At 39.6% G+C, this 16316-nt stretch overlaps 1 protein-coding gene across 1 annotated transcript in view; it reads left to right on the forward strand.

Moving 5' to 3' along the window:
• The window catches only part of LOC134351015 (phosphatidate cytidylyltransferase 2-like), a 50658-nt gene that overhangs the window by 12295 nt on the left and 22047 nt on the right, over positions 1-16316 (forward strand). Inside the window, exons 4-7 of the mRNA XM_063056979.1 lie at positions 1936-2033; positions 6682-6821; positions 9268-9326; positions 13707-13789. Of these exons, the coding sequence (XP_062913049.1) occupies positions 1936-2033; positions 6682-6821; positions 9268-9326; positions 13707-13789 (380 nt within the window). The remainder of the gene's footprint in view (positions 1-1935; positions 2034-6681; positions 6822-9267; positions 9327-13706; positions 13790-16316) is intronic.

Raw genomic sequence — 16316 nt, forward strand, 5'->3', positions numbered from 1 at the left:
GGAATCCTGATGGATTTTGGTCCTTCCTCACTGATACTCTAATTGTTGTATGATTATACCACAAATCATTACCCCAACTGAGGTCAGCTGTCTCAGTGCTGTTACGTACCCCGTAACTGGGTTGCCAAACCAGCAGAAATGGACTACTCATTGGAGTCTGGATTACTGGGAACTAATAAAGTTTTATTAAAGAAATAAGTAACACAGTACTCTAATCGTAAGGATATAAATGCAACAGGTTAGCAATGATAAAACACACATGTACACAGAACTAGGGTAATAGGAATCAACCAAGCTCTATCGCAGTCTAGGGGTAAAATGATCAGTCTTAAGTGACGCAGAGTTCAGTTCAGCTTAGTACAGTTCGCAGTAATCACTGTTGTGCCGTTGGCGGGGGGGGAGGGATGCAAATTTGATTCAGGCAGACCTTTGATGTTCTTCGCAGTTGGCTTCGGGCGGACCCTTTTATGTCTTCTATCTCGCTGTGGTCACCGATTGTGACCCCTCCGTTCCGGATATGCCCATTCTTCTGTGGTGAACCCTGCACCCAGGCAAGGGCGGACACACACACCAAGTTCCCACCGATCGTACCTCTACACCCTGTGAGTCTATGGTCAGTTTCCGCAAACTGGTCCTCCAAACTCTCACCAACTTGTGGGGGCACACCGCTCTTCCAGGGTCTCGTTATCTCGTGATCTCGTGGTGTGTCCCGTGCCTTAGCGAACCTGTTCTTTTTATTCCCCTGCTGGGGTATCGCCTGTCCATCAAACTTCAAACAGTTCAGGTTCAAAGCAACCGGTCTGTAAATATTCTGAACTGTGTTTCTTTTCCGTTATCTCTCTCTCCTCTCTCAATAACATTTTGAACGTTTCTCCATTGTCTCCCTTATCTCTCTCATTAGCATCAATCGGCTGATAACTTGGTTTGTCGTTACAGTGCAAACCAATAATTAAACTAAAGATGATCTATTATGCACAATGCTAGATGAGCAAAAGAGGTTTAACCGCAGATCACAGGGGGTTTTGTTACTTTGAGCTCTAAAGTTGAATTTAATGTATTAGAATAGCAGGTATAATAAATCAGGAAGGATCTGAAAATGCATACAGAGATAGCAAGATCCCCTCAAATCTTATTGTTTAAAAATTAACACCCAGTTTAAAAAAAACTGCAGCTCTGTGAATGTCTGATTCATCAGTGAAACTACCATTCTTTTTAAAGAGAAGCAAACCTGTTTGTTGACTTAAGGATAGACAGTGAATGTTGACATCAGTATGATTGACAGCCTGATGAAGTGAAGTTGCCAAATAATAATACTTCAGACATTCTCCTGGAGCACAATGAAAATGAATGACCTTGGCACATCAAATAATGTGAAGGAACATCTGTTGATTATGTCATGTGAGAAATAAAATTTGATTATCTGCATTCTGCATTGTGTACATAGAGTTAATGACGTTCACATAACATTGCTTTGAGTAAAATTTTTAAGTCAAATATTAACCAACATATTTTTAGACAGAAACATGATTTGCATTCTTTAAGCTTTGACAGATTAAATTCAAACAGGTATTTCCAGGCTAATGTCACATTGTATATCACATCTGTACTTGACTCTACATCAGAGTTAAGTCTGGGATCCTGTGTGAATACAACTGTGTGTGTTGTCAAGGGTGGTGGTGTAGTATGCTAGATGATTGTAATGGGAATGTTGTGTGAGGAGTTCATAGTATATCTGAAACCAAAACATTTCCTTGGTTATAATGTATCCCAAACTAAATATTGCACCTTCATAAAAGTATGTTGAAATTTACCAATCATTGTGAAAATTTATGCAACTCTTTGTCAATTTCCTCAAATGTTGCATGTGATCAGGCTCAAATGTAACTTTGAACAAAACAAAATCATGAGTTTCTTGTTTTTCTATCAATTCTTTAGGTTCTGTGTGTACAGATCAAATGCTTTCATGAGATTATTCTCATTGGTTACAACGTTTATCACTCCTACCATCTGCCATGGTTCCGGACTCTTAGCTGGTGAGCACGTGATAAGATTTAGCCTGAAGGCACACTGGTAGAATATTGCTGGGAAAATTAAGCCCTTAGTGTCACGAGAAATGAAAATATAGATGCATGCCTTCATTCATATGAACAGCCAAATCAGCATTTAGCTAGAGAGTAGTTGTTTGCAAGTTAGCCATGAGAGGTGCTGAGATTGGAAATTACAGCTACTCAATTCTATCCTGTTGTATTTTGAACATATTTTATCACTAGGATCTGACTAATGCTAGTTGTGGTAATTCTGACTGAATTTTTCCTATATGAACACCCCTGCATCCATGCCAGGAGTCACACCAGCCCCAACCTCCACACCCTTCCATCCCCTCGGTCTTGCTCCCTTCACCATAAAACTGCACAACAATAAACACTCTAGTTTACAACTGTCAATTGCTAAGTTTGGTTGTTAGGAGAAACCCTCTACCTCACTTTACCATGCTTGTCTTCCTAATTACCCTCCCTACCTTCTCCATGTTCTTCTCCAAAAGTAAGCTCGTATATTTTTGGGATACTGATCAGAAGTATTCATCTATCTGCTTTTGCACTCTGCCTCTCTCCCTTCATCTTACCCACCAAGCTCAAGCATCCCAAATACTTCCTGTTTTTCTGTCCTCGGGCCTCATTTCCCTCCAGAGTCTAGAATCTGTCCCATCACCTGTCTGGTTGAAGTTCATCTTGGAAATAACTCGGAAAATGTGTAGCTCAGGTGGTTGATAGTTGTGTTGAGTTGTTCTTCAATCTTGGCCATTCATTTGCAAACATTACGTCAACATACAAGGAGACATCACCAGTGTGTTTTTAATTATTGGAAGCTTATCTTTTCCAGGACATATTGTTCTCTTGATTTTCTGGCAAAAACAATTTTCCTATAATCAGTAGTAACTAATGTTGCCAATGATTAATTCTGTCCTGTATTGTTCTCACTACTTACAACATAATAAAACTCATCAAAGATTGATCTCAGTGAACTTATTATAGTCTTACTTTTCCATCTAAAATCCTTGATTTGTGGTTCACCTAAATCTCTGGCTACCATTCTCTAAGTTTTGGGCTTGATTTTCTCCAATCTGCCACAGACTCAGCTTTCTGGTCACCATTTTATCCTGAAATTGTCTGAAGCTGAGTTCATAGCTGCAGGTTTGTTTTGACCTGGAGCTGTGTTTTTATCTTTGTATTCACACCGTCACCGATGGCAATTTGCTTCTGCTTCCATGACATTGCTTGGCTCTACTTGTACTTCATTTCTCACCTAGACACCCGGTACATACAGTGGCATGCAAAAGTTTGGGCACCCCGATCAAAATTTTTTAAGTATTATTTTTGTTTTGTACAATTTTAGAGTGAAAAAAAGGAAAGGAGCACCATGCAAAAGTTTGGGCACCCCAAGAGATTTGAGCTCTCAGATAACTTTTATCAAGGTCTCAGACCTTAATTAGCTTGTTAGGGCTATGGCTTGTTTACAGTCATTGTTAGGAAAGGCCAAGTGATGCAAATCTCAAAGCTTTATAAATACCCTGACTCCTCAAACCTTGTCCCAACAATCATCACCCATGGGCTCCTCTAAGCAGCGGCCTAGCACTCTGAAAATTAAAATATTTGATGCCCACAAAACAGGAGAAGGCTATAAGAAGATAGCAAAGCATTTTCAGGTAGCCATTGCCTCAGTTCATAAGGTAATTAAGAAATTGCAGTTAACAGGAACAGTAGAGGTCAAGTTGAGGTCTGGAAGACCAAGAAAATATTCCGAGAGAACTACTCATAGGATTTTCTAGAAAGGCAAATCAAAACCCCAATTTGACTGCAGAAGACCTTCAGGAAGATTTAGTAGACTCTGGTGTGGTGGTGCACTATTTTACTGTGCAGTGACACCTGCACAAATATGACCTTCATGGAAGAGTCATCAGAAGAAAACCTTTCCTGCGTCCTCACCACAAAATTCAGCATCTGAAGTTTGCAAAGGAACATCTAAACAAGCCTGATGCATTTTGGAAACAAGTCCTATAGACTGATGAAGTTAAAATAGAACTTTTTGGCCGCAATGAGCAAAGGTATGTTTGGAGGAAAAAAGGTGCAGAATTACATGAAAAGTACACCTCTCCAACTGTTAAGCATCGGGGTGGATCGATCATGCTTTGGGCTTGTGTTGCAGCCAATGGCACGGGGAATGTTTCACTGGTAGAGGAAAGAATGAATTCAATTAAATACCAGCAAATTCTGGAAGCAAACATCACACCGTCTGTAAAAAAGCTGAAGATGAAAAGAGGATGGCTTCTACAACAGGATAATAATCCTAAACACACCTCAAGAGGCGCAAGCTGAAGGTTTTGCCATGGCCCTCACAGTCCCCCGACCTAAACATCATCGAAAATCTGTGGATAGACCTCAAAAGAGCAGTGCATGCAAAGCGGCCCAAGAATCTCACAGAACTAGAAGCCTTTTGCAAGGAAGGAAGATCCCCGAAACAAGAATTGAAAGACTCTTAGCTGGCTACAGAAAGCGTTTACAAGCTGTGATACTTGCCAAAGGGGGTGTTACTAAGTACCGACCATGCAGGGTGCCCAAACCTTTGCTTTGGGCCCTTTTCCTTTTTTGTTATTTTGAAACTGTAAAAGATGGAAATAAAAAAGTAATTCTGCTTAAAATATTAAAGAAATGTGTCATCTTTAACTTTAGCCTTTTGGAAATCACGTCATCTTTTACTCACTTAGTTATTCATAGTAACAGAAATTTTGACCGGGTTGCCCAAACTTTTGCAGGCCACTGTACTTTGATTCATAATTTTGACAACTAGACAATTCCATTCACTGTTCTTCTGACTGGGTCTGTCCTGTGTCATTAAACATTCTCACTTCTAGCTCTTCTGCCCAAGCCTTAATTCACACAAAATCTCATTCACCTATTATGTAGGTGCCTACTGACCTAAACTGTCAACTGTTGAATTACTACTCTAACATCCATATTTTCATAGCTTTACAAGGACTCCTTTGCCTGTATTCCACACTCCTTCCTCATTTCTGCATCCTATTCAAATTCAAATTTTTAAAAGTTTTCTGCTTTTAAATTCTGGCATATTGCTTTATCAGATGTTCATTTCTCAAACAGTGCCTTCTCCATGCTTTCAGAATTAAACATTGGAATTTTCTCCATGTACTTCACTGTCTTTCTTTAGCACTCTCCGTGAAGAAACATGATAGATGCTGGAAGAGTGAAATAAGAAGGACCAAAAATACTCAGCAAATGAGGTAGCAGTTGTGTAAAGTAACATAGAAACATAGAAAACCTACAGGCTGTTTGGCCCACAATGCTATGCCGAACATGTACTTACTTTAGAAATTACCTCGGGTTACCCATAGCCCTCTGTTTTTCTAAGTTCCATGTGCCTATCCAGGAGCCTCTTAGAAGACCCTAAATAAAGTTAATGTTTGAGATCAAAGATCCTTCAAGGCTAGCTCTGTCTGAGCTATAAACCAAAGAAGCCTAATTAATTCCAGTGTAAATTATTATTAACAACATTGATGTTCACTGATACATGACAGCATTTATTAATATGCATCTTATTGAAAGCAATAGTCTGGTCATTATTAAATTGGGGACATGGAGAAACAAGGGACTACAATGCTGGAATCTGGAGCAAACAGATAGACTGCTGGAAGAGCTCAGTGGGTCAAGCAGCATCTATAGAGGCAAAGGAATGGTCGATATTTCAGGTTGAGATCCTGCACCATTATTAAAGTAGTCCTTATTACTCTATGCCGGTTTTTGTATTATTTGCTCTAAATAACTTCCTTAATTAGTCATCGACGATAACATATTTTGAAGCACTTTGATGTAATAAAGCATTCCAGATCATTCACAGAAGGGAAATAAAGTTATAGAGAAATGCAGCATGGAGACAGCCCCTTTAGCCCGCTGAGTCCATGCCAACTCCAAACATCCCTTTACATTAATCTAACGCTGACCCAATTTGTTCTCCCTTTACCATCAACTCCTTCCAGATTCTACTTCTTACCTGCACACTTGGGGCAAATTAGAACAGCCAGTTGTTAACGTACAAACCTACACACATTTATCAAACAAAATTTGACATTTGATTAAGAGATATTTGAATAGTTTTAATAAGCAGTTTTCTTGAGACACCCTAATGGAGATAAAATATGCAGAAAGGTAGCTGAAACTATATCCACTAATAATTAAAATTGGTATGAGCAAAAACCCAGAAGCATTGAAGTTCGAATATCTCTTAGGACTTGGAAAAATTTGCAAGTTAGAAATTGGCAAAGACATGGAGCATGAAAGTCTTTGAATGTAGACTGAGTGCTTTTAGTAATGAACTAGATTAAGAGGCAATGGAGATCAATAATCATGGCTGAGAAGGATGGGGTCAGCTAAGGTATTGGTGGCAGGGTTTTAATTGAGCATGTCTGTGGAGAGTTGTAAATACTAGCTAAAAAGTATTGGCATTTCCAAGTCCATAGGTAAGAAAAGCCAGAATTAGGGTATCAGGAGCTAAGGCAGGATACTTCCATTTAAATGAAACGCCTGTTGATAACTAATACAATGTGGTATCTGAAAATGTTGTTTACCACTGAAAAGGTTTTTTGAAATTTTTCCTATTTTCCTTTTAAAGGTATTTCTTACTATGTGCAAATTACTTTTTCTATGGAGAGACAGTAACAGACACGTTTTTTGCACTGGTTCAGAGGGAGGAACCTCTTCGGATCCTGAGCAAATACCATCGTTTCATTTCCTTTGCTCTTTACTTGGCAGGTAATACTGTGTTTTTGTGCCATGTTTATGAAATTTTGTAAAGTAACATCAAATGAATCACTTAATCAGTCCAAGAATAATTTTTTCCAATAAAAGTCTTTAGTCAATGATTGCAGAGATTTTATTAGAAAACTTCTTTATTTAGAATTATAATTTTTCACATTTTTAATGAGTTAAATGCGTTTTGCTGTCATGCCAAATTGTGAAATGTCAAAAATAAATTCCTCTTTCGGAAATGCCTAATGTGTTTTACAGCATTTACGATGCTAATTTGAGAGTTCATATAGCAGCTGCAGAAAGCTGCTATCTTATTCAGGAAGTGGGTCAGTGTTGTTAAAGGGATTTCTTTATGGGGCCAAGAATGGTTACATAGGAAACTGATGTGGGAGATAGGACGGAAAGGGACTGTGTGAGTCAGGGGAGATCAGGAGCGAACAGTAATGACATAGTGATGTTGGGTCCCTGAGCAATAGGATAACTCCATCTGACTAGATGCATCAAATGGGTTCCAAAATGTCTGATCACATCCCAAGCTATTGCCGACAATGGCAGCATCAACTCTTATCTGTAGACTGAAGATACAAGTACATTAATCCATGTTTAAGACAGATAGCAGTTATATTTTGAATGCAGTATAATTATTGCGGGAGGAAATATATAAACTATGCCCAGCAATGTCCATAAAACCATAAGGTATTGAGGCAGAATTAGCCCATTCGGCCTATTGAATCTGCTCCTCTGACTCTAGTTCATATAGGATTCATTACCTTTGGCATGATTTATTGAGAGCTAATTGTGTCACAGGTTTTTTTTATGTATTAAATAGTTAAATGGTGTTAGGCATAGTGATGATGATGATGTTCGCGGTAACACAGAGGAAATGATCTAAGCTGAATTATAACAGGAAAAATAAGTCTAAATTCCCAATCAGTAGGACTTGAGGAAAAAATAGATATTAAAAGCATGCTAGAAACTGTCTTATGTACTATTTATACATTTTTGTTTCTTATTCAATTATTATAAAACATAAGAGATTATATTAATATATTGTGCATGCTAAGATAGCAAATACGTTGAAGGTTAACAGGAAGTCAAAACAACACTTACAGAAATGTACTGTGCACTTAGGTGCTCTGTGGTTAGTCTTTAGATGTAATTGACGTCACCTTTTGACAGTTATTAGTGCTTCTACAGAGAAAGCCAGCCATAGTTCTGGAGTTTTGTCTGTAGTTAGCATGTGGTAACCACTTTGGACTCTATTAGTACAGAATCATGACTAATAGTGTTAAATCCCAGGTCAAGTTATAATTGTACAATGGAACCTAGATTCCTTATGCAACAATTGAGTCTACTGGAGATCCTTGGTTAGAATTGGGAGAAACACGCAAACAGGATTGTTTCAGAATGACTTGAAAGAAATTTCTTCAACTTGACTATGCATGTTTCATTGATTGGTGGTTGTTTGAAAATTTAAGCTCTCTTTTAGAAGCTGACTAGCGAGTCTTTGTTAGCTTGTGCTTAAATCGTTAAATAGGTAACTCAACCAGAGAATGCCACAGTGTTCAATATCCTTACTGAACTTGTCTATTAATGGAAACGCGTAACTTTTTCTTGTACCATAACATGTCTGAACTCCAAGTAAGTTATGCCATCACAGAAAATTTATAATGCTCATTTTCAGTTAAAGAGAATGTTCACAAGTTGCTTGATTTGAAAACTGTGGTTTGAGCTTTTCTCAACGGTTGAATCTGATTACTAAGCAGTATCACATATTGCAAAGACTGAAAAACTGAGTGCATCCTTTTTTAAATGAACAAGCATTACTCAGAAAACTGACAAAATGAATTTGAATGGTTGTGGTGATGCTTCATTTTCAGTTAGCAGTACAAAATAACACCGAGGTGAACCAGACTATTTCCTGGATAGCTCCAAATTGATAAAGCCCTGGTACAGAAATTTGTCTTTGAACACTTTTGCTAAATGTGCTACACAGTAGTACCCGCATATTGCACTCTACTTCTAAAATTTAGTTGTTGAATCAAATAGCCAGAATTAATTTAAGGTGAAGCTATTTAAATACACAAGGTAGGAAAATAGTTGTGTTGGGGGAAAAAAGAGGGTTGAAATAGCACTGTGTAGAACATAAATGCTAGCATCCAGAGCAAATAGCCCATTTTGTGTGTAGATCTTTCTTTCCTATATTGCGATGCTGGACGTGATTACCACACTGCAGCTCAGAGGAGGTTAGTTAACTGTCATTGAACTAAGTAATTGAATCTTGGATCTTCCTGGCCAATGTGTTAAACAGTTCTATTCATACATTCTGAGTACATGTAAGAGAGACTACAGAAGAATGGCCTTCACTGTTCATTTATAGGGAACTAAATTAATTTCAGCAACTTCCATCTAAAGTAAGAGATGGTAACTTGGACCTTTTTATTCCCAGGATTCTGCATGTTTGTCCTGAGTCTTGTGAAGAAGCACTACCGACTGCAGTTCTACATGGTACGTAACTCACTTGGTCAGAATAGGGCACTACACATTTACTTTTCACCTATATCCAGACAATCTGTACTGTACATGTGATAATTTGTGTTGGTGTGGCCACCATGTCTCTGGGCCTCAGTGGCCCACCATCACTGAGCAGTAGAGCATGTATAGGGTCTAACTTGACCCTCATGGTCCAGTTATATTTTGTTCTGTTGTGGTAGTGGAATGGGGCAGAGAGGCATCAAGAAATAAATTGATCATGAATCATGCTAATTGGATATGTTACAAACTCCAGTACCTAAGCCAATTATCCAACAGTATTGTGGTCTGTAGAACAGCAGGTCTATTCCAGTGTTACATACTCAGAACAAGCATTCTAAGTCAAGCCATTATGCTTGATTTTCCAAGGAACCAAATTGGTGTTATAGCAATTTTAATGGTGTCATGTCATCTGGAAAACTGTACAGTGTTAGCCTACTTAAATTTAAAAGAGATGAGTGATTATTTATTTTCTCCTTTGGATACTTAAACTTGGAGCTATTTTCTTAAAAGAGTGGTGGAAACACAAACATAGCACCTAGAAGCAGGAATAGGGTATTCAGACCTTCGAGCCTGCTCAAACATTCAGTGTGAGCATGATGACCGTCCACTTCAATACCCTCTTAATGCTTTCTCTCCATATCTCCTGATCTCTTTAGCAATAAGAAATATATCTGTCTTCTGTCTGAACCTATGTAATGATTGTGTGGTCTAGCTGTCATCTAGTTCAAGACATATCTGTTGATCTAAATGGCATATCCTATATCTTGAGACTGTGATCCCCAGTTCTGGACTTCTCAGCCACTGGGAACATGCTCCCTGCATCTTGCCCGTCCAATCCTTTGAGAGTTTTATTAGTTTCTATACGATCCTCTCTCATTCTTCTACACGCCAGTGAAAATGGTACTAATAAATCCAATTTCACTTCATATGTTAGTTCGTATGCCAATGCAGGAATCAGTTGTGTAGAACTTCATTGCCTTCTCTCCCTTGCACCATGGCAAAATCATCCTTCCTCAGATAAGGAGGCCAAAACTGGTATATAGTTCCAGAGGCAAACACGAGGAATTCTGCAGATACTGGAAATTCAAGCAACATACATCAAAGTTGCTGGTGAACGCAGCAGGCCAGGCAGCATCTCTAGGAAGAGGTACAGTCGACGTTTCGGATGCTGCCTGGCCTGCTGCGTTCACCAGCAACGTTCACCAGCAACTTTGATGTGTGTTGCTTGAATTTCCAACATCTGCAGAATTCCTCGTGTTTGCCTTTTTAAATTCACTATTGCGAAGCCTCTTCCGGTGATGCCTACACTGAAGAAGTTTAAATCTTCTCTTCAACGGGAGTTCAGTGAAACCATCTCTCACTGCTCCCCATCTGTAATTTCTTCGGCTCTTTAACTTTTCAACCACATTTTGACTCAGACTCGCTATCACAGCCATATATCCTTTCATTTTGGATCTCCCCCTCCCCCTCCCACTTTCAAATCTCTTACTAGCTCTTCTTTCAGTTAGTCCTGACGAAGGGTCTTGGCCCGAAACGTCGACTGTACCTCTTCCTAGAGATGCTGCCTGGCCTGCTGCATTCACCAGCAACTTTGATGTGTGTTGCTTGATATAGTTCCAGACGTGGTCTTACCAGAGCTTCGTACAGCAGTGTCAAGCCATTCTTGTTTCTGTACTCAAATCCTGATGCATTGAAGGCTAACGTACCATTTACCTTTCTAAGTACTCTTTGCATTAGAACACTTGCTTTCTGTGACTGGTATATAATGATGTCCAGGTTTCAGCTCCAAACCTATTAGCATTAATATTCACTAAGTAAAGTCTTTCTGTTTTATCCTCACATTTGTGCTGCTTATATTAGTGTACTGCTTCTTGTACTGCTTTTGCCAAGCATTTGCCAATTCACCCGACATTCAGTTTCCTCACCTAGATTGGAATAGTGCAGTCATTTCAGTTGAGTATGATGTTTTCCTAAGGGGTTGTCTGTTGGTGGATCGTCAGTTGGCAATCCAGGATCCACAAATTCTAGTGCAGATACTGTATATTGTGAACAGATTGGGAGGTGTGAGCTGATGGCAAAGAAAGATTCAAGCTAGCCAAATAAAAACTCATTTATTCCTATGTGTACATCCTGTCTGTAAACCAATTTTCAGTGTATGCTAGTATATTACCCTAAATCCCAGGTGCTTTTATTTTGTGCACAAACATCTTATGTGGGATTTTTCCTCTTTTTTCATAGTGGAGTTTTATTTGCCATCTTCCAATCTATTGGAACAGCTTGATAGTCTTGAAGGTTACTGCCAATACGTCTGTATTTCCAGGGAACTTTCTTTGTTACTCTGACATGCAGATTTTCGGATGTGACAGAGGGTTGTCAGTCATAAGGCCTATTAACTACTTATTACCTGCAGTTCTTCCTTCTCACTGGGCTCTGATTCCTTAACATCCTCTTCTTTATGGAGGCAGAACCAAAAAAATATATTAAATTGACTACAATTTCCCAACAACTAACCCCTTTCTGACAGTAGACCTACATTTGGATTCACTAACTTTCCTTACTTTTTATATTTATTGAAGCTTTTATGGTCAGCGTTTATGTTCACTGCAAGTTTACTTTCATACTTCACGTTTCCTCTAATCACCAATCTTTATGTCCTTTGCTGAATTCTAAACTGCACTTAATCCTCGGGGCTGTTGCTTTGTCTGAGAACCCTGGGTCTAATACTATCCATAATTTTACTTGCAAGCCACAATTTGCCCATCCTTCTTGATTTATTTTTGTGCCAGAATGAGTAATTGTCATAATTTGTCTATACATTTTTTAATTAGTATCAAGAACATACCCACCATCAAGCCATTTAGTGAAGTTCCTCAGTCACTCATAGCCAATGACCTTGTTTTCTGATTCATTAACTTTACAGGCTTTGAGTATTTATAAACTGGAGGTGCATTTTTTGATAAAGTAAGTGAAAGGTTACTGTGGATAGAGTTGAATGTGAAGTTAAGTTGCAGTTAGATCAGCCATGACTTTATTAATTGGTGGAAAGGGTTAAGGGCCAAGTTACCTACTGAATAACTTGTTTGTATGTGAACTTTTTGGAAGGCTGATCAGTTCAGTCACAGTTCAGTTTCAGTGCCTGTGGTAACTTTGTAGAGAAGTGTGCTGACACACAAAGCTCCAATTTCAAAGTTCAAAGAAAATTTATTGTGAAGGTACATATATATCACCAACTACAACCCTGAGATTCATTTTCTTGTGGGCAGACTCAATAAATTCATAATAGAATAATAATCATAATAAAATCAATGAAAGACCGCACCAACTTGGACGTTCAACCAGCTTGCAAAAGACAACAAACAGTGTAAATACAAAACAGAAAAAATAAGATGCAATAAATATCGAGAACAAGATGATAAGTCCATGAAAGTGAGGCTGTGGGTTGTCGGAACATTTCGATGATGGGGCAAGTAAAGTTGAGTGAAGTTATACCCTTTGGTTCAAAAGCCTGATGGTTGTGGGGTACCAACTGGTCCTGAACATGGTGATGTGAGTCCTGAGGCTCCTGTACCTCGTTGGCAGCAATGAGAAGAGTGCGTGACCAGGAAGGTGGTAGTCCCTGATGATGGATGCTGCTTTCCTGTGACAACACTTCGTGTAGATATGTTCACTGGTGGGGATGGCTTTACCTGAGATGGACTGGACCGTATCTACTACTTTTTGTAGGATTTTCCATGCAAGGCATTGGTGTTTCCATACCGGACTGTGATGCAGCCAGTCAGTATACTCTCCCCCACACACCTATGGAAGTTTGTCAGAGTTTTAGCTGTCATGGCAAATCTTCACAAACTCCTAAGGAAGTAGAGGTGCTACTGTTCTTTCTTCGTAATTTCACTTGCGGGCTGGATCCAGGACAGGTCCTTTGAAATGAATACACTGAGGAATTTAGAGTTGCTGACCCTGTCTGCCTCTGATCCTCTGATGTGGACTGGCTCATGAACCTCTGGTTTCCTCATGCTGAAGTAAATCACCAGCTTCTTTGCCTTGCTGACATTGAGTAAGAAGTTGTTGTTGAGGCACCACTCGGTCAGATTTTCAATCTCCCTTCTATATGCTGATTTGTCACCACCTTTGATTCAGCCTACGACAGTGGTGTCATGAACAAACTTGAATATGGTATTAAGGCTGCGTTTAGACACAGTCGTAATTGTAAAATGAGTAGAGCTGGGGGCTAACCACACAGCCCCTTTTTTGTGTCAGTTGATTAAATTCTGTTAAACTAATGTGTTAGTAACCTAGTCTGATTTCACAACCTTCTATGCCTGGTGTTTGATATTGATTTTTTTCACTTCACAGTTCGGATGGACCCATGTGACCCTGTTAATAGTAGTGACTCAGTCCCATCTCATAATTCATAACCTCTTTGATGGAATGATTTGGTAAGTGACAGACCAGCTTTTTCTTTTAATCTTATTGATTAAAACGCACAAATTAACATGTAATTCTAACTAGTAGAGAATAGAGAAAAACTGCAGAGAGCTGCAGCAAACAGAGGCTTGGCTTCCTTGTGAATGAAACAGAGAAAGCTAGCACAAAAGTGAAGTAGGTCATAAGGAAGGCTAATGGAACATTGGCTTTTATTTCAAGTAAATGGAGTACAAGACTGAGGGAAATTTTTCTGCAGTTGTACAAAGTGCCATTGAAACCACATTGAACAGTTTTGATCCTCTACTTAAGGTATTACTTGATTGGACGCGGTTTTAGTGAATGTTCACTAGGATGGAACAAACTAGAGAAGGGTTGTTCTTAAAAGAAAGATTTAACAGTTTGGGACACAAGAGGTTCTGCTGATGCTGGAAATCTTTAGTACACACACAAAATGCTGGAGGAACTCAGCAAGATCATGTAGCATTTATTTGTTCCCCTCTATAAACGCTGCCTGACTTGCTGAATTCCTTCAGCGTTTGTATGTGTTGCATAAACAGGTTGGGACTCTATTCACTGGAGTTTAGAAGAATGAGAGGTGGTTTAATGCAGTAAAAAAGCTCCTTTGGAGGCTAGACAGTTGAAATGCTGAACAGATGGTTCCTGTCATGGGGGAGTTCAGAACCAGTGGCACGATCTAAGGATAAAGTGGTGCCCATTTAAGACTGAGATGAGGGAGAGTATCTTCTCTCATGGTTGTGAGTCTTTGTCACAGAGAGCTGTGAAAGACCTGAGATAGTTTTTTAATCAGTAAGGGAGTTGAGGCTTAGGGGGAAAGCAGGAAAATGGGTAAGAAGTGGCAGATCAGCCAAGACCTCACCTAATATTGGAGCAGGCTTGAGGGGTTGAATAGCTTGTTCCTGGCTCCTAATTTTGGTGGTGCATTTTTGGTTACTAAATCTTCTGTTGTGTATACATTTTTTATTACAGGATTTCAGTGGTGTTTTCAGCTTATTAATTTTTAATGAACTCATTAACAGCACCTGTGAATTTGCAGGGAGACATAAAACATAGGACATAAAGTATGTTTCAAGACATCTCAAAGCACTTCACTCATGTGTGCTTGTGTGTGCTGTGCGAGGTGGCAGCACATTACAGTAGCTTCCTGTGTTTCTCTTAACTTTATTTTGCATGTTTCTTTCTTTTGTTTTTGTACTGGCTAGCAACACTGAGAAATATCAACGGACATTAATCTGTTTAGAACATTTTCATCATCCTTCTGGCTCTCGGGATACTTTATTCCATCGAGTCCTGTGACTACAGTAGTGGAGGCAATGTTGTGTATACAAGGGAGCAGCTACCAGCAGCCAGGAAGCAACCTTTGTTTGCCCAGCAGAAGCTTGATATTCCGGACAAGCTGAGATGGAGTTACCAATGTAAGGTTGCTGGCAAATAAAAAGAAGGAACTAGCAATACTCACGAGGACACAGAACGAATACTGGGAATACCGAGACATGGCTACACCAGCAAATCCTGGATTCCAACGCTGCTGTGAATGGGTTTTCAACACTGTGAGCAGACAGTTAATCTAAAGTGCAGTAAGAGGAAGGGAGGTGGGCTTGCTGTGTTTGTGAACAACAGGTGGTGTAATCCCGGTCACATTTCTGTGAAAGGAGAAATCTGCAGTCCAGACATCGAAATGCTTGCTGTGAATTTGCGTCTGTATTATCTACTGCTTGAGTTTAGCTGCGCCATATTGCTCATTGTTTACATTCTGCCTTCCCGATGAGATCCTGATGCTGCTTGTGATGTCATACCCACTACAGTCACAAGACTCCAGACTCAACACCCCCCGTGCAATCATTGCAGTATCAGGAGACTTCAACCATGTTTCTCTCTTGACCTTCAATCAGTTTGTCAAATGTCATACAAGTCTCATACGCAAATGTTAAGGATGCATACAGCTCCACAGCTCTCCCCCCACTTGGAAGATCAGATCACAACCTGGTTCACCTCATGTCCTTGTATAAGCCCAAAGTACAGCAACAGCTCATTACCACCATGACAGTAAAGAAATGGTCTCCAGAGGCCATTGTGGATTTGACGGGCTGCTTTGAGGATACTGACTGGAATGTGCTTTGTGAACCATATGGGGTGGACATTAATGGATTTACTGACTGCATCACTAGCTACATCAACTTCTGTGTGGACACTGTGATACCATCAAGAACTGTTCGCTGCTTCCCTAACAACAAACCATAGGTCACCAGTGATCTGCAGGCTCTTCTCAACCACAAAAAAGAGCCTTTAGATCAGGAAATGGGGAGGAATTGAAACATGCAGAGGGAGCTAAAGGAGAGGATCAAGGTGGCTAAAGAGGAATACAGGAGAGAGCTGGAGAACAAGCTTGTGCAGAGTAGCACACGGGAGGTGTAGAGGGGCATGAAGAACATCACTGGCTTCAGTCAGCGTAGCTGTAGAGCCTTGGAGGCAGCCATGAATGTTTCTCACCCTTTGCATGCCTCTGTGATGAACAGAGGA

Source organism: Mobula hypostoma, chromosome 8 (assembly GCF_963921235.1).
Source record: "Mobula hypostoma chromosome 8, sMobHyp1.1, whole genome shotgun sequence".
NCBI classification, from domain to species: Eukaryota; Metazoa; Chordata; class Chondrichthyes; order Myliobatiformes; family Myliobatidae; genus Mobula; species Mobula hypostoma.